At 40.8% G+C, this 18,050-nt stretch overlaps 1 protein-coding gene across 4 annotated transcripts in view; it reads left to right on the forward strand.

Annotated features, from left to right (window-relative positions):
• Positions 1-18,050, forward strand: part of bbs9 (Bardet-Biedl syndrome 9) — a 372,439-nt gene that overhangs the window by 28,293 nt on the left and 326,096 nt on the right. For all 4 annotated transcript variants that reach the window (XM_073049830.1, XM_073049803.1, XM_073049822.1 and 1 more), the window contains 4 exons: positions 3,146-3,259; positions 7,042-7,216; positions 9,941-10,025; positions 12,421-12,604. In XM_073049830.1, coding sequence (XP_072905931.1) covers positions 3,146-3,259; positions 7,042-7,216; positions 9,941-10,025; positions 12,421-12,604 — 558 coding nt within the window. The remainder of the gene's footprint in view (positions 1-3,145; positions 3,260-7,041; positions 7,217-9,940; positions 10,026-12,420; positions 12,605-18,050) is intronic.

Consider the following 18,050-nt stretch of genomic DNA (forward strand, 5'->3'; position numbering starts at 1 on the left):
AATCTCTCTCTCGAATCTCTCTCTCGAATCTCTCTCTCGAATCTCTCTCTCGAATCTCTCTCTCGAATCTCTCTCTCGAATCTCTCTCTCGAATCTCTCTCTCGAATCTCTCTCTCGAATCTCTCTCTCGAATCTCTCTCTCGAATCTCTCTCTGTCTCTCTCGAATCTCTCTCTCGAATCTCTCTCTGTCTCTCTCGAATCTCTCTCGAATCTCTCTCTGTCTCTCTCGAATCTCTCTCTCGAATCTCTCTCTCGAATCTCTCTCTCGAATCTCTCTCTCGAATCTCTCTCTCGAATCTCTCTCTCGAATCTCTCTCTCGAATCTCTCTCTGTCTCTCTCGAATCTCTCTCGAATCTCTCTCGAATCTCTCTCGAATCTCTCTCGAATCTCTCTCTCGAATCTCTCTCTCGAATCTCTCTCTCGAATCTCTCTCTCGAATCTCTCTCTCGAATCTCTCTCTCGAATCTCTCTCTCGAATCTCTCTCTCGAATCTCTCTCTCGAATCTCTCTCTGTCTCTCTCGAATCTCTCTCTGTCTCTCTCGAATCTCTCTCTATCTCTCTCTCGAATCTCTCTCTCGAATCTCTCTCTCGAATCTCTCTCTCGAATCTCTCTCTCGAATCTCTCTCTCGAATCTCTCGAATCTCTCTCTCGAATCTCTCTCTCGAATCTCTCGAATCTCTCTCTCTCTCTCGAATCTCTCTCGATCTCTCTCGAATCTCTCTCTGTCTCTCTCGAATCTCTCTCGGTCTCTCTCGAATCTCTCTCTGTCTCTCTCTCGAATCTCTCTGTCTCTCTCTCGAATCTCTCTGTCTCTCTCTCGAATCTCTCTGTCTCTCTCTCGAATCTCTCTGTCTCTCTCCTCTCTCGAATCTCTCTGTCTCTCTCTCTCTCGAATCTCTCTGTCTCTCTCTCGAATCTCTCTGTCTCTCTCTCTCTCGAATCTCTCTCCTCGAATCTCTCTCTCGAATCTCTCTCTCGAATCTCTCTCTCGAATCTCTCTCTCGAATCTCTCTCTCGATCTCTCTCGAATCTCTCTCTCGAATCTCACTCTCGAATCTCTCTCTCGAATCTCTCTCTCGAATCTCTCTCTCGAATCTCTCTCTCGAATCTCTCTCTGTCTCTCTCTCGAATCTCTCTGTCTCTCTCTCGAATCTCTCTGTCTCTCTCTCGAATCTCTCTCTCGAATCTCTCTCTCGAATCTCTCTCTCGAATCTCTCTCTCGAATCTCTCTGTCTCTCTCTCTGTCTCTCTCTCTGTCTCTCTCTCTGTCTCTCTCTCTGTCTCTCTCTCTGTCTCTCTCTCTGTCTCTCTCTCGAATCTCTCTCTCGAATCTCTCTCTCGAATCTCTCTCTCGAATCTCTCTCTCGAATCTCTCTCTCGATCTCTCTCTCGAATCTCTCTCGAATCTCTGTCTCTCTCTCGAATCTCTCTGTCTCTCTCTCGAATCTCTCTGTCTCTCTCTCGAATCTCTCTGTCTCTCTCTCGAATCTCTCTCTCGAATCTCTCGAATCTCTCTCTCGAATCTCTCGAATCTCTCTCTCTCGAATCTCTCGAATCTCTCTCTCGAATCTCTCGAATCTCTCTCTCGAATCTCTCTCTCGAATCTCTCTCGAATCTCTCTCGAATCTCTCTCTCGAATCTCTCTCTCGAATCTCTCTCTCGAATCTCTCTCTCGAATCTCTCTCTCGATCTCTCTCTCGAATCTCTCTCTCGAATCTCTCTCTCGAATCTTCTCTCTCTCGAATCTCTCTCTCTCTCGAATCTCTCTCTCTCTCTCTCGAATCTCTCTGTCTCTCTCTCTCTCTCTCTCTCTCTCTGTCTCTGTCTCTCTGTCTCTCTCTCTCTCTCTGTCTCTGTGTCTCTGTCTCTCTGTCTCTGTGTCTCTGTGTCTCTGTCTCTCTGTCTCTCTGTCTCTCTGTCTCTCTGTCTCTGTGTCTCTGTCTCTCTGTCTCTCTCTCTCTCTGTCTCTCTCTGTCTCTCTCTGTCTCTCTATCTCTGTCTCTCTATCTCTGTCTCTCTATCTCTCTCTGTCTCTGTCTCTCTGTCTCTGTCTCTGTCTCTGTCTCTCTATCTCTCTCTGTCTCTGTCTCTCTGTCTCTGTCTCTGTCTCTCTGTCTCTCTCTCTCTCTGTCTCTGTCTCTATCTCTCTCTCTCTGTCTCTCTATCTCTGTCTCTCTATCTCTCTCTGTCTCTCTATCTCTGTCTCTCTATCTCTGTCTCTCTATCTCTCTCTGTCTCTGTCTCTCTATCTCTGTCTCTCTATCTCTCTCTGTCTCTGTCTCTGTCTCTCTATCTCTGTCTCTCTATCTCTCTCTGTCTCTGTCTCTGTCTCTCTATCTCTCTGTCTCTGTCTCTCTGTCTCTGTCTCTCTATCTCTGTCTCTCTGTCTCTGTCTCTCTATCTCTGTCTGTCTCTGTCTCTCTATCTCTGCCTCTCTATCTCTCTCTGTCTCTGTCTCTCTCTCTCTCTCTGTCTCTGTCTCTCTCTCTCTCTCTGTCTCTCTCTCTCTCTCTGTCTCTCTCTCTCTCTCTGTCTCTCTCTCTCTGTCTCTGTCTCTCTCTGTCTCTGTCTCTCTCTGTCTCTGTCTCTCTCTCTCGAATCTCTCTCTCTGTCTCTGTCTCTCGAATCTCTCTCTCTGTCTCTGTCTCTGTCTCTCTCTCGAATCTCTCTCTCTGTCTGTCTCTGTCTCTCTCTCGAATCTCTCTCTCTGTCTCTGTCTCTGTCTCTGTCTCTCTCTCGAATCTCTCTCTCTGTCTCTGTCTCTGTCTCTGTCTCTGTCTCTCTCTCTCTCTCTCTCTCTCTCTCTCTCTGTCTCTGTCTCTCTCTCGAATCTCTCTCTCTCTCTCTCTGTCTCTGTCTCTCTCGAATCTCTCTCTCTGCTCTCTCTCTCGAAACTCCTAGTCTCTTCCTGATATATTTCTCTCGCCCTCCTCCTGTCTTCTCAATTCTCGCACTATTTCCCAAGCAGAGCGGAATAATTCCTCAGTCAGGCTTTCCCTCATTTTGGTGACACTAACGCTAATACACAATTGTATTTTAATGCATGGGAAAGGTTCATTGGCCTTAGTTAGAGATGAATTTGTTTTTCTTTGAAGCAGATGGCCTTTTTTCATCTTCCATTTACTTTTTATTGGTTGACAGGAACTATGGGTACAGTTGAACATGGAAATCAGTACCAGCTGAAACTAATTTATGAACACAATCTTCAAGGGACAGCTTGCAACTTAACATTTGGAGGTTTTGGTGGTGTGAAAGGTGAGAAATGTGTTGTAGTTATCTTCCCTTGCTTACAAGACATTTGTGGAAGTTGAATTATGATTAGTGTCGCTTCCTACAGAGGTCAGACGATAACAACAGTAATGTTTGCATGGCAAGTGGAAAATCTACATCCATGTGTCTGTAGCAAATTTTTTGCTTTATTATTTTTTTAGTCATCTAGCCCTAATCCTTACTCTTCAATGAAACAGTGAAAGAAGCTTGCACGATATGTTGGTCCACTCAGGATGCGATATAAACATTTGTTGCCTTTGTTTTACTCTAGGTAATCTTGTAGCATGCTACTTACTGCTCCTTTATAGATAACTTTACCTATGAGTATTCATTTAAATACTGAAATAGCTACTTGTTCTCAGCAGGCAGAACACAGTAAATTATGACGATCATTTACTCTGCCTCCTAGTACTTTAGGTAACTATGACAGGCCATGCTATATTACTATAAAAGTACAGGGAAGCTAGATCTTGCAGCACTTTGTCTTGGGAAGCTAGATATGAGCAAAATATGTTGAGTTTGTGACTGGAAATCCACCACCCCCCACCAGCACCACCATTTACTTCATGCAGAAAGTAATGAAAATTGGTGAGTATTTATAGTTTCCTAGTAGTTGGCAAGTGGTTCTTGTAACTTTCCTTGCAAGGTAAATGAAATCAGGCATTATTGACTATAGTTGCAGCCAATCATTTCTTTAGTGAATATTACCAATACAAGTTTGAAGCATTTTTCCAGCATTTATTTGTAAGTGGATTTATCCATCACAGGATCAGCTTGGTTTTGTACAAATGTGGGAAAACTCTCCAGCTCCACAGAACCAGTAGACCGTACAGATTCAGAGTTAAAAGTTCTTAATTTCCTGCTCCAAATAAAAATTCTTGTCCCTAATTTGGATAGTCATAGGATTTCAAGTGGATTGTTTGTGCAATTTGATTTCCACTGTGTTGACAGCAACAAATAGAAAGAGCAAAAAGTTGATAGCAGGCAAATTCTTTTGTGGGTCTCAAATTGGGTCAAAAAGATTTTTAGTAAAAATGCTTACAAAGCTCTTTCATTTCTGGTGAAGAGATAGTGCACAAAGATAGCACCCAAGATAAAACTGAAACAAAAAAAAAGTCACATCCATGACTTTTATCTAGTTTTGGCAGTTACCTTGGTCAGTTCCTTGGTTGGAATAATGGTGACATCATGTCATCTTGGTATCCTTGAGAAACAGTGTCCCAAGATGAGCAATTAGCAATTTCTTGTTTTTTTTTTTGGTTATGTTCTAATTTTGTTAACCTTCATGAAATTGACTATTATTTTAGAGATCAGTTGACAAAACAAGCACGTATTATCCTTACCTGTCAATATTGCATTATTTTACGTTGGAGAAAGGTGAGGGGTGAAGAGAACAAAGGGAATGGCTGTGCCAGATGGAGTCAAAAATTGTTCCATCTCTAAGAGGAATGGAATGCTGATCTGTCTGGAAGATGGATGAGGGTAGAAGAATCAGAATATAGGAAATGTGCTTTTGTTTAATGAATATCATATTGTAAGAAGGGCCTGTATTGTGCTGTAGGTTTTCTATGCTTGTAGCTTTTCTATGTTTCTAAATAGTTGTGGTAATTGTGTAACAGTTGATAATTAAATTTATATTCCCACCAAGTCAAAAACAAATTAAGTCTAAACTGTTATTTTGTGTCTGTTGAAATTAATTTATTAACTGATTAAAATAATGCTACATTTGGATTTTATTTTTTATTTGCGGTCTAGTGGAAGAGTGAAGAATGTTGGGCAATTGGAGCCGGATGGGGGAAAGTGTGGGTGGAGTTGGAGAAAAAGGCAGATAGATGAAATATTGAGACAAATGGAGCCAGGTGGAGGGAGGGGTTGAGGGTAGATTCTGGAGCATGATAAGTGGAAACTTTTAAATGTCGAGGGTGAAAAGTGTAAATGGCCTAATTCTGCTCCTCTGTCTTGTAGTCTAACATAGACACTACCAGTGCAGGAATCTGATGAAGGAAAGAAGGTGTTAATGGGAACTATTAGGGAAGGGTGAATGGTAGATGGAACTAGACCACATGGGATGTGTGGGTGGGGAAAAGATATGGGATGGTGTTGGGTGAAATATATAGGTAGCATATGGGTGGAACTGGGAGGACAAAAATGCATGAATGGTGGCTGTAGGGGTGGAGGGTATGTGAACAGGGAAGAAAATAGAGAACTGAAGGAGGGCTGGGGGGAAAAGGACTGGTGGAAGAAAACCAGAGGTGATGGTTACCAGAAATAGGAAAATTCATTATTCATACCATTGAGTTGTAGATAACCAATGAAAAAAAAATGAGGTGGTGTTTTTCCTCTGCTTTGTGTAGGGCCTCAGTGTGGCAGTGGAAAGCCAGGGATGGAGAGGTTGGTGTGGGAATGGGAAGGGGAATTAAAATGGCATGCAACTGGAAGCTTATGATGGTGATTATGAATGGTGCAGATACTCTGCAAAACAGTCACCTGGTATACACTTGGTTTTGCCACTTTGGGAACACTGAATGCAGCAGGTGAGATTGGAGGAGGTGCACATGAAACTTGCCTCACCTGGAAGGGCCAGATGGTGGGAGGGAAGTGGTGTATGTACAAGTGTTGTACTTCCTATGATTGCAAGTGAAAGTGGCTGGGCTGATGGGTTGGTAGAGGGAGGTCCCTGTGTAAGATGGAACAAGGTTGAGGAGAAGATGTAGCTAGTAGTAGAACCTCATTGAAGCTTGTGAAATGACGGAGGATGATGTGCTTGATGCAGAGGCTAGTGTGGTAGAAGGGATCTTTATCCCTCTTCTATATGAAGGTAGTTGGGATGAGAGCAGAAGTCTGAGACACAAGAAATATAAGAGGTCTCCATCAACCACAGCAGAAGGAAGCCATTTTTTCCTTTTTTAAAAATAAACAAATTAATAAAAATAAAAGACGCTTCCAGTGCTCTGGAATAGAAGGCCTCATTTTGACAGCAGATGTGGATAGAGTAATTTGGAGAAAGATGGCATCCTTACAAGGAACAGGATGGTAAGGTGTAGTTTATGTAGCTGTGGGAGTTGGTGGATATAGTAAATGTCAGTAGATTGTTTATCTCCTGAGCTGGACACAGATCTAGAAAAGAGAGAAGCACCAGAAATGGTCCAAGTGAAGTGGAAAACAAGGTGGAAATTAGTAGTGAAAGAGATAAAATTGAAGAGTTCCACATGGGTGTAGGAAGCAGCTGTCAGTACAATGGAGAGTGGTACCGAAGAAGATTTGGAGCACAGCTGTTCCACATAGCCAACTAGACAGATGTAGCTAGGTCTTCTAGCTGTATGCTGTTTTAGTTCCCTTTTGCTTCTCACACTGACCTGTCCATACAGGAGAAAGTCCCTGTATCAAAACTTTGGTACTATTACCAAATGTTGTGGTACTGCTGGGCTTTCCATATATTCACTTTGGATCTGATAATTCATTTCTAGCTCCAGATTTGTGGAAAAACCATAATTGTTTGCTTTTAAAGCAGTTGATTCTTTACAGTTTTTTCATTTTTTCCATTTCTGCTCATGCACATATTCTCATGTTACTTCTATTTTCTTTTCATTCCCTGAATTCATCTGCACTTTTGCAGTGCCTGCTGTCATATTTATACTCCTGTCAACAAGTGACTTTTAACACTTGAGGGAGGCAGAGAGAGAAGTTCTGAAGGCAGGTTGTGTGATAATTTAGCGATTTATGGCAGTTTTGTTTTGAAATAACACTTTACTTTTTTTTAAACATAGGTCGTGATTTAATTTGCATTCAGTCCATGGATGGGATGCTGATGTTCTTCGAACAGGAAAGCTTTGCTTTTAGGCGTTTCTTGCCTAATTGCCTTTTGCCAGGCCCATTGAAATATTGCTCCAGGACAGATTCCTTCATTACTGTCTCCTCAAGTCGACATGTTGAAAGCTACAAGTGAGTATTTATTTCTTGTCTATCATGTTTTGATAGAGTGAATGGGAAAAATAATTAACTCCAAGTAAACATTCCTTCTACTTTAATCTGTAATTATGTTTAGGAAATAACAGCCAAAGCATAACATTTCAATGTGTGTAATTATTTTGGATTGGATTGTTGATGTAATTAGAAAGCTTATTACTGAACCTATTTTGATTTGGTTATTTATTTGAAAAATGCTGGCAAGATCTGTTGCTCATGTCATTAGTGGCATCTCTCTCTAAATAACCTATAATATTTTAAGACTATAAAAATGATTTTTAAACATGCTCAAATTTTGTACTCTGAGAAAAGAAACCTAGTGAACAGTAAACAAATTAGAACACTGACAAAGATAACAAGTGCATTATGCATTTGATCCAGAAATAAGTATAACAACTGCAATTGTAAGATGTTTGATGTAATTGAATATGGTATAAAGGTGCATAATTATTGTCTATTTTGATTTTTGCTTCTGTATAACTCAAAGGATGAATAGAACCTGTTCCTGGCCACCTAACAGAAGCACTTTTAAGCCCACTCACCTCTGGTATTTCTGTGAGAATAAAACAGGAAGTCACTTAATCATTTTTTTTCTTTCCAAGAAATATATTCAGAAATTTGCTTGTTGTGTCATCCAGACAATCAACTTTACTTGAAAGATTAGGTAGTGACATGCAACTGCACGTTTTTATTCTGTCATTCTAATCTATTAGAAGTTAATGTCACTTTTGTTTTTTTCAGTAGAATTGACATGCATGTTTTGGGAAAAGAAATTTAGAATTTAACTTTTTCTTACTGCGAAGATTCTACCTGGTTTTACTTCTCATAGACTAGTTCTGAACTTGTGATGGTGCCCCTACTGATGTGGATTCCATTGTCAATACCTGTTGTTTACACATCTTAGTATAAGTTGAAGCACGTCAATTATATTGTCTCTACCAACTCCATGGTGTATGGGGCAAACTTGAGTTTTTGTGTAATCCTTTAAATATAAGCACCTTTCTAGAGAACCTGTGCTGCAACACTCCAGTGACAATATTTGCTTTCTCAGTAGTGGTCCCAAAAGTTGTTACTACATTACATTATTACAGCTGCTTTTAGATTCTGGAATCCAGATCCATATAGATTCCTCTGTTTTGCTGTACAAGTTGATAGGATGGTTAAGAAAGTGTATAGTGTGCTGGCCTTCCTTAGTCAGGGAATTGAGTTCAAGTGCCATGAAGTAATATTGTACCATATAAAACTTTGTGTATACCAATTGAAGTATTGTGTTCATTTTTGGTCATCTCATTATAGAAAGGATGTGATAACTATAGAGGGGGTGCAGATGAGATTTATCAGAATGTTGCCTGGATTAAAGAGCATGTCTTATGAGGGTAGGCTGAGCGAACTAGGGCTTTTCTCTTTGGAGCAAAGGGAGATGAAGGGTGAATTGATATAGGGATATAAGATTATGAGAGCCATAGAGTGAACAGGCAGCACCCTTTTCACAAGGTGGCAATGGCCAATACCAGAGGATGTCCATTTAAGGTGAGTGGAGCAAGGTTTAGGAGTGATATCAGAGGTGTTTTTTTTTATCCCAGAGAAATGGGTAGCTAGAATCTATTGCCGGGGTGGTGTGAGAGATTAATAGAATCAGAACATTTAAGAGACTCTTAGATAGGCCTATGAATGTAAGAAAAAAGTCAGGCTGAGTAAGAGGGAAGATTTTTTTTTTTACCAGGGTGGTGTGTCTGTGGAATTTATTGCCATAGACATCTGTAGAGGCCTAATCATTGGGTATATGTAAAGCACAGATGATAGGCTCTTGATTAGTAAGGGCATCAAAGGTTCCGTGGAGAAGGGAGGAGAATGGGGTTGAGAGGGATAATAAATCAATCATGATCCAATGGTGAGGCAGACTGGATGGGCTGAATGGTGTAATTGTGCATAATGTCTTGTTGTATATAGTACACTTCCAGCTGGTCTGGGCCCAACCAGTCTCACAGAGCAGAGTACAACTTGCCCGGTAAGCTGTCGCTTCTGGAAGTTTTATTCGAGTTGAAGGAATGGATGGAGCCAGTCAGTTACTCTAGACTCAGTGGCTGGTCCAGACTCTCCTGCTTGCTGTTGTGAAAGACCTCCATGATAGAGGACAGGAAGTTCTGGGAGGCTATGCAACATAGAAGTATCTGCAGATCCTCAGTATGTCTGTATGAGGATGCTATGAGCCATTGATCATGGAGTCAATTTATACAGGCCATGGGCTGAGGGGCCTGTATTGTGCTGTACTGTTGTATCTTCTGCTAAGAATTAACAATAAGAAATTATTGATTGAAAAAAAAAATTTGTACAGTTTGAGAAGAGGATAATGGAATTTTGATGTTGGAATGTTGCTACATGCAGAATAAATTTCATGGATATTAAAGTTGAGAAAGTAACACTTAACGAGAGTGAAGAACATTGGGAATAATTTTAATTGATCTATGAATTAGTCCAGAAATCATTTGCCAAAATCATTCTGCTTTTTCTCTGTTGCACATATCTGTGTCTTTAATTATGTGTTCTTGATGCCTGAGTATATGGTGCATTTACTATATTGAAAAATAACCTCAGCTCTTAGTCCTGAGCAACATAAGCAATTTAAATAGCATTGTTCTTTAAATGTTAATAATGTAATTTGGAAGCACAATTAGTAAACTCTTTTTTTTCTCTGAATAGGTACCAGGTGTTGGCAGTTGCCACAGATGCAGAAAGCAGGCATGATTCTGAGCAACAGAAATTGGGGTCTGGGAAAAGACTCACGGTCAGCTTTTTGTCTTGCTGCTTTTAAATATATCCATTTTGTCTGTTGTACTGAGCAGTCTCTGTTAAACAGGATTTGTCACCTTGAGGTGGTGGTGATGAGCTATGATTAAATGCAAACTGATCATGAGTTTAACAGAAATACTTGTAGCTCCCTCCACCACCAAGAAGGCCTTAAAGCTCTCCATTTCTTTCTGGACACCAGACCCAACCAGTTCCCCTCCACCAGTCTCCTCCATCTAGCAGAACTTGTCCTCACTCACTCTTAATAATTTCTCTTTGGCTCCTCCCACTTCAAACAAAAGCTGCAGCCATGGGCACTCGCATGGGTCCCAACTATGCCTGCCTTTTTGTCAGCTACGTGGAACAGTCTGTTTCCAGCCTACACTGGTGACCATACCCCTGCTTTTTCTACTCTACATCAACAACTTTAATGTTGCTTCCTGCATCCATGCGGAGTTTGTCAACTTCATCAACTTTGCCTTCAAATTCCACCCTGCCCTCAAATTTACCTGGTCCATTTCAGATACCTCCCTCCCCTTTTTTGATCTCGCTGTCTTTAACTCTGGAGACAGCTTATCTACTGATGTCTATTATTAAACCCATGGACTCTCATAGTTACCTGGACTATACCTCTTCCCACTATGTTACTTGTAAAAACACCATCTCCGTCTCTCAAGTCCTCCATCTCCGCAGCATCTGCTCTCAGGATGAGGATTTTCATTCCTGAACAAAGGAGATGTCCTCCTCTTTCAAAGAAAGGGGCTCCCTTTCCTCTATTATCCATGCTGCCCTCATCCACATCGCTTCCATTTCATGCACATCTGCTCTTGCCCTATACTCCCACCTCCCTACCAGTGATAGGGTTCCTCTTTTTCTCACCTACCACCCCACCAGCCTCTGCGTCCAGCACATAATTCATCATTCTCTGGAATTTCTGCCGTCTCCAACAGGATCCCACCGCTAAGCACGTTTTCCCCTCCCATCCACTTTTTGCTTTTGATCACAGAGGGATTGCTCCCTATGTGACTACTTGTCCATTTCCTCTCCCCACTGATCTCCCACCTGGCACTTATCCTTACAGGCAGAACAAGTTCTATACCTGCTCCTACACCTCCTCCCTTACGACCATCAAGACATCAAACGGTTCTTCCAGGTGAGGTGACACTTCACCTGTGAGTCTGTTGGGGTCCTGTAATGTGATCGATGCTCCCTGTTTATCGGTGAGACCCGACGTAGATTGGGAGACTGTTCCGCCGAGCAACTACGTTCCATTTGCTAGAAGAAGCGGGATCTCCCAGTGGCCAGCCTTTTTAATTCCACTTCCTATTCACGTTCTGATATGTCAACCCATGGCTTCCTCTACTATCATGATGAGGCCACACTTGGGTTGGAGGAACAACACCTTGTATTCCATCAGGGTAGCCTCCAGTTTGATGGAATGAACATAGATTTCCCGAACTTCCGGTTAAGGCCCCCCCAACCTTCACCATTCTCTATCCCCTTTTCCCCCTTTCACCTGCCCATCGTCTCCCTCGGGTGCTCCTCTCTTCCCCCCCCCCCCCCCCCCCTTTCTTCCATGGCCTTGTGTTCTCTCCTATTAGACTCCTCCTTCTCTTGACCTGTATCTCTTACACCAATCAACTTCCCAGCTTTTTACTTCATCCCTTCCCCTCCCAGCTTCATCTATCACTTCTAGTTCCCCTCTCCCCTCCCCCCCCCCCCACCTTTTAAATATAGTCATCTTTTTTTCTCTAGTCCTCCTGAAGTGTCTTGGCCTGAAAAGTCAACTGTACTCTTCCATAGATGCTGCCTGACCTGCAGAGTTCCTCCAGCATTTTGTGTGTCACTTACAGCTTTAAAGAGCCCAACATGAAGGACAAGGGAAAAGTTAAAAGCGGTAGGGAGAGGCAGTTTTGAATGTATTGATGGTGGATGAATGTCCTGTGGTTTGCAAAACTCCATTAGAAGTATGTTGCAAGCCAGGAGAAATTTTTGGCTTCTGTTTCATCTTTACCAAGAGGCACACAATGGTGAGTTGCTTAGATATTCTTGCAGTTCAGGGCAAAATTTATTTTAACTTAATGTACAAGTTATTGATTCTCTGTGTGATATTTTGTTACTGAGTATACATTTGATAGCATTTGGTCAGTCTGTATTGGGAGAACATTCGCATGATTTCCATAGTGAAATTTGAACCATAAATTTATGTTAGAAATTTAACAATTTTATTGCTAACAGGGTTATTTAATAATATAGTCTTTGGTTTCAAAAAAAAAAATGCACAGGCGTGGGGTGGTAGAAAATATCAGTGTAGCCAAGCCCGTGAATGGTTGCATTTGAGTTGATGCAAATTTGACCTGTTTTGACCAGGTATGCATCTTTTGCATTTACAGAAGGATTGGACAGTGAACATTGGTGAACAAGCTTTAGACATACACATAACAACATTTCACCAAGCTCCTTCTTCCATATTGGTACTTGGTGAGAGAAACCTTTACTGCTTCAAAGAAAATGGACAGCTTCGCTTCATGAAAAAACTGGAGTACAACCCAAGCTGCTTTTTGCCTTACACTTCAGGTATCTAAAGCTAATTCAATTCCAAGGTAGTGGCAGATGGATTACTAATCCACAGAAAAGTATGAATACTTTAGTGACTAGAATCTATGCTCTTGTGTTTGAGAGGGCTAAATATTTGGAATTCATTTCTAAATGGCACATGAACTGACCAATGAACAGTTAAAAGTTGGGCTTGCATACAGTTCATACAGATCAAATTGTTATGCAGTACATTGAGCTGGTACAAGGTGAAACAGTAACATAATGCAGAATGATGTGCAACATCTACAGAGAAAGTAGAGATCAGCAATAAGGTACAAGATCAGATTGTGGTAGATTGTGAAGTTAGGAGTCTATTATTGTACTAGGGAACCATTAAATAATCTTATAACAATGGGGTGGAAGCTGTCCTTGAGCCTGCTAGGATGTGCTTTCAAGCTTTTTTATCTTCTGTCTGATGCAGGTGTTCCCAACCTGGGGTCTTTAGATCCCTCTGGTTATGGTAGGGGTCCATGGCATAAAAAAGGTTGGGAAATCCTGGTTTAATGTGAGAACTGGTGGGGTGTCTGGTCATACTGTCCACTTTACTGAGGCAGAAAGAAGTATAGACAGAGTCCAAGGATGGGGAGGCTAGTTTCTGTGATGTGCTGAGCTGTGTCCATAACTCTGTAGTTTCTTGCGGTTGTGGCAGAGCAGTTACCATAACAAGTGGTGATGCATTTGGATAGGATGCTTTCAATGGTGCATCAATTAAGAATAGGCAAGGGTCAGTGGGAATAGCCCGAATTCCTTTAGTCTCCCGAGGAAGTAGAGGTGTCAGCAATCTTTCTTGGTTGTGACATCTACATAGTTGGACCAGCACAGGCTATTGGTGATATTCACTTTAAGATACTTGAAGCTCTCAACCTCAGCTCTATGGATGAAAGCATGAGTATTTGCATTGTCCCTCTTCCTGAATTCAATAAGCAGGTCTTTTATTTTGCTGAAATTGAAGGAAAGGTTGTTGTCACGACTCCATGTTATTAATTTCTTCCTGTACTCTGACTCATTGCAATTTGAGATGTGGCCCTCTGTGATGGTATAATCTGCAAACTTATAGATGGTGTTGCAGCACGATCTGGCCGTGCTGTCATGTGCGTGCAGGCTGTAAAGTCGGTGGGGGGGGCGGGGGGGGGGGTTTGCTAATCAGATGGAGCACCAACGTTTAATGATCATGGTAGAGCTCTTGCTGCCTATCCTTGCTAATTATAGCCTACTGGTCAGGTAGCTGAAGATCTAATTGCAGAGGAAAGTGTTGACTCCCAGGATTTGATGATGTTTGCTTGGATTTATAGTACTAAATACAGAGCTTTAGTTGATAAACAATAGTCTGGTGTGGATGTCGTTATTGTCCAGATGCTCTAGAGATGAGTGTAGGGTCAGGGAAATGGTTGTAGGTGAATTGCAAAGGGATGAGGTAATCTGGGAATCTGGATTTTATCCATGTAATAACCAGCCATACAAAGTACTTCACAATGTTAAATGTCAGAACAACTGGACAGTAACCATTAAAGCATATTAACTTGTTTTTCTTAGGTACTGGGATAATAGTGATCTTCTTAAAGCAGGTGGGAGTCTCTGATTGAAGTGGGGAGTGTAAAATGTGTGGCTGATGCATGGAGCAAAGAAGAAAGGGGTTTTCATTTCTATACTGTCTTCATGAGTTTGAGCATCCAAAGTGCTTTGTGCTGAATTAAATATTTCATTGAGTGTAGTCACTGTTGTAATTACATTTTGTTTGCTTGAGTAGATATGAAGTCTACTTTCATTTTGATTCAATGCAAGTTATTTTACCTCTTCATTTCTGTTGTACAGGATCTGGAGTACTTCTAAGGGAGACAGTGATATGCTAGTACACTCAGTTTAATATATCATATCAGTTGCTGAACGTCTATTTACTCTAGTGTAGATTACTTCAGTATGGAGGTTTAACCCCAAATTTCCAGCGCTGTCATCTGTCCCAACCCTTACTGACACCCTGCTGGTTTATGATTCGTTGGCTGTTCTTTCGGCTTTGTAACTTCTGCCTCTTTGATATAAATTGCTTCAACATAAAGTGCTGTGGCACTTTACATACATAAAGTGCTGTGGCAACTCCTCAAACAAGCATTATGTCAGCTAATGTGTTTTCTGTTGTTTCCAATATGTACCTCCATTTTTGAGGTTGAACAAAGAGTTTTGCATGTTCCCAGGGAAAGAGGCCACAATGAGAGAGACCACAGTGTTCAAGGATTAATAATATTAGGGAAGGTTTTCTGCTTTGAATGAAAAGCACACAATGACTTTTAGTGCCAGGAAATCACAGACACAGATAAATTGCATTCTGGACTCTGCGAAGATCTCATCTGATGGCAAGAATGAGCCTCGTGTTTAATCAGTATTGCTGAAGCAGACAATCCAAGCAATTAATTCTGTTATCTCCACTTTACCAAGCATTGTTATGGAAGAGGAAATTTTAGGTTTTCTCTCTTCAAAGTTCAAAGTAAATTTGTTATCAAAGTGTGTGTGCGCGTATGCATTTTATATTTATATATAAACACACACACACCCCTCCGCCCCCGAGATTCATTTTCTTCTACACATAATAAATCCAGTGAAAGGCTTCTGCACCAGCAGGGTGGACAACCAGTGTGCAAAAGATAACAAACTGTACAAATACAAAAACAAAATAATAACAAACAATAAATATCAAGAGCATGAAGAGTCTTTGAAAGTGAGGCTTGATGCAAAAGTTGTTGCTTCACTTATTCTACTAGGGATAAGCTCAACCAAGCAATATAGAGTATTCCATTATATTTCTGATTAGTGCATTGCAGTTGGTTAATAGTGTTCAACATCCATCAATCAAATGGTTTATTCAAAGACCTTTCATTGGAATATTCCTTGATTGCAATTCCATTTGCAACTCCTCAGAAATTAAAGTAGGGAGTGTCTGCAAGCAATAGGCTCGAGACAATATTTAAATATGGGCTGATAAATTAACAAAATAACATTCACCTACATTTCACATTCAGGTGCAATGCCATTGCCAAGTTCCTTGCCATCAAACTTCCATGAGTCACTGTTGTCCAGAATTTCAAACAGATTTGTCATTATAAATACTGAGTACCTTGTGTTTATCATTCATGACCTGATGTCCAAAAGTGAAACAACAGGCGGAAGTGGAAATTAAGGCCAATATAACAAATGGATTTAAGAAGCTTTTGCATGGAATGTGCAGAGAATGGAGGGATATGAACATCATGTAGGCAGAAGGTCTTAGTTTAGTTAGACATTTAATTAGTTAATTTGGAGCAACACTGGCTGAAAGGCCTGCTCTTCTGCTGCACAGTTCTGTGTTCTATTATGAAGATGCATTCTGTCTGAGTGTGTAGCAGCTTGGTATGCACATGACTGCAGGAAGCTGCAGAGAGGTGTGGACACAACTCAGCATAGTACTTAAGAGTTAAGCAGCCAGCATAATCAAAGGCCTCACCCAATCAAGACATTCTCTCTTCTCCCTTCTCCCATTGGGCAGAAGTTTCAAAGCCTGAAAACGTGGATCACAGGCTCAAGGTCAGCTTCTATCCCACTGTTGTCAGACCCTTGAACAGACCTTGTACAATAATATGGACTCTTGGCCTCATGATCTTGCACTTTTATCATTTATCTGCACTGCACTTTTTGGGTAGCTTTTACACTTTATTCTGCATTGTTATTGTTTTATCTTTTTCTAGCTTAATGCACTATGTAATGATTTGATTTGTATAAACGGGCTGTTCACTGTTCCCTGGTACATGTCACAATAACAAACCAATACTATTATCAATATGAATTATTGCTCCTTTGATATCTGAGCAGCAGAGGTTAGTCTGCAAACTGACTGGCTGGGAAGTTTGGACTTGGGCCATTAGACTGGAAAGGATTCTGATTGTCAGAATTGGTGCAAATGGTTCCGCTTTTTGATATGTATGTTTGACAGTTTTGAAGAAACACATTTATGGACCTTCTTACTTGTCATGATGTACAGAAACGGGCCTCCCATTAATGGTCCTATCAAGTACCCATTTATGTATATTAACCTGATGAAGGGTCTCGGCCAGAAACAGTGACTGTTTATTCCTCTCCATAGATGCTGCCTAACCTGCTAAGTTTCTCTACCATTTTGTGTGTGTTCTGGATTTTCAACAAATGTTGAATCTCTTGTGTTTACTATTTATATTAATCCTGTTTGCCAACACTTGGTCTATATTGAACCACTAAAATACTTAAATGGTTAAATATTGGCCACTATCTCGCTTGGGGAAAAAGAAACCCTTGTATCCCTTTTAAACCTCTTAGTCCTTTTCCTAAACTGATTCCATCTGATATATAGACTCTTCTGTTGGTGGAAAAGTTTACTGCAGCCTACCCTGTCTACGCCCTTCATAATTTTGTGCAATTCTCTCAGATTCCCCTTATGTTCTAAAGGGAAATACACAGTGACATTAATGCTGTAAGGTGATCTGCAAGTGGTGAAGCAAAGCTCTGAAGAGATGGCTCTTGGAAAGGTTTTTAGTAAGGTGGAGTGAGGTGTGGAGAGTTATGCCACAATCTTGGGGTATGTGGTAGCATAGCTGGATGTAGATTGTTGTAAATTAGTTTATTATTCTCAATGTATCAAGGTGCAGAGAAAACTTTTGTTTTGAATACTATGTACAGATCATTTCATCACATCAGTGCATTGAGATAGTACAAGGGAAAACAATAACAGAATGCAGAATAAAGTATTACAGTTTCAACAAGGTCATAATGAAGTAGATTATGACATCAAGAGTGACAGCCAGAGAGAACCTGAGCTTGTGTAACACCTTGCATTTCATCAGAAAGTCCCAAAGCACATTGCAATTATTTAACTGCATTCATCAGTTTTTTATAAGGCATTATGAGCACAGTAGATTTCAATTCTGCATCACATCCACAAGGTGGCAACCCTGTTCCCTGCAGAATCAACCCAGTGTGCTCTGAATCCGAGAAAATGAAAGGCCAATAGGGTGACTAGTGAAGATGCATTTGTTGCTGTAGCATTTTAGTACTTATTACTTTAATATTTGCATTTATTGTATTTCTTTACAATAAGGTTTGTTGTATTTCGCCATATTCTACCTGCATGGCATTCATTGTTGTTCCTATTCTAATATTCTTGGATGTCTTTTAGTTATTTGATTTATGTTCCATTGAAGAAATGTTTCGGTTTGGAACCTCGTGTACCTCTGAATCTTGGTATTGGGATGGTGGTTAAAAAATGGTTTAAATGTAAATGGTTTTTGTCTGGAAGATTTACCAGGCCAAATTACTTTGTCATCTTTTGTCATAATAGCTGTAAATGTATTGTCCAATATCAGACTGCATATAAATGTTGTATACTTAGAATCTGGCAAGAACGCTCATTTAAAATACCAAAAATATT

The sequence above is a fragment of the Hemitrygon akajei genome, chromosome 1 (assembly GCF_048418815.1).
Source record: "Hemitrygon akajei chromosome 1, sHemAka1.3, whole genome shotgun sequence".
NCBI classification, from domain to species: domain Eukaryota; kingdom Metazoa; phylum Chordata; class Chondrichthyes; order Myliobatiformes; family Dasyatidae; genus Hemitrygon; species Hemitrygon akajei.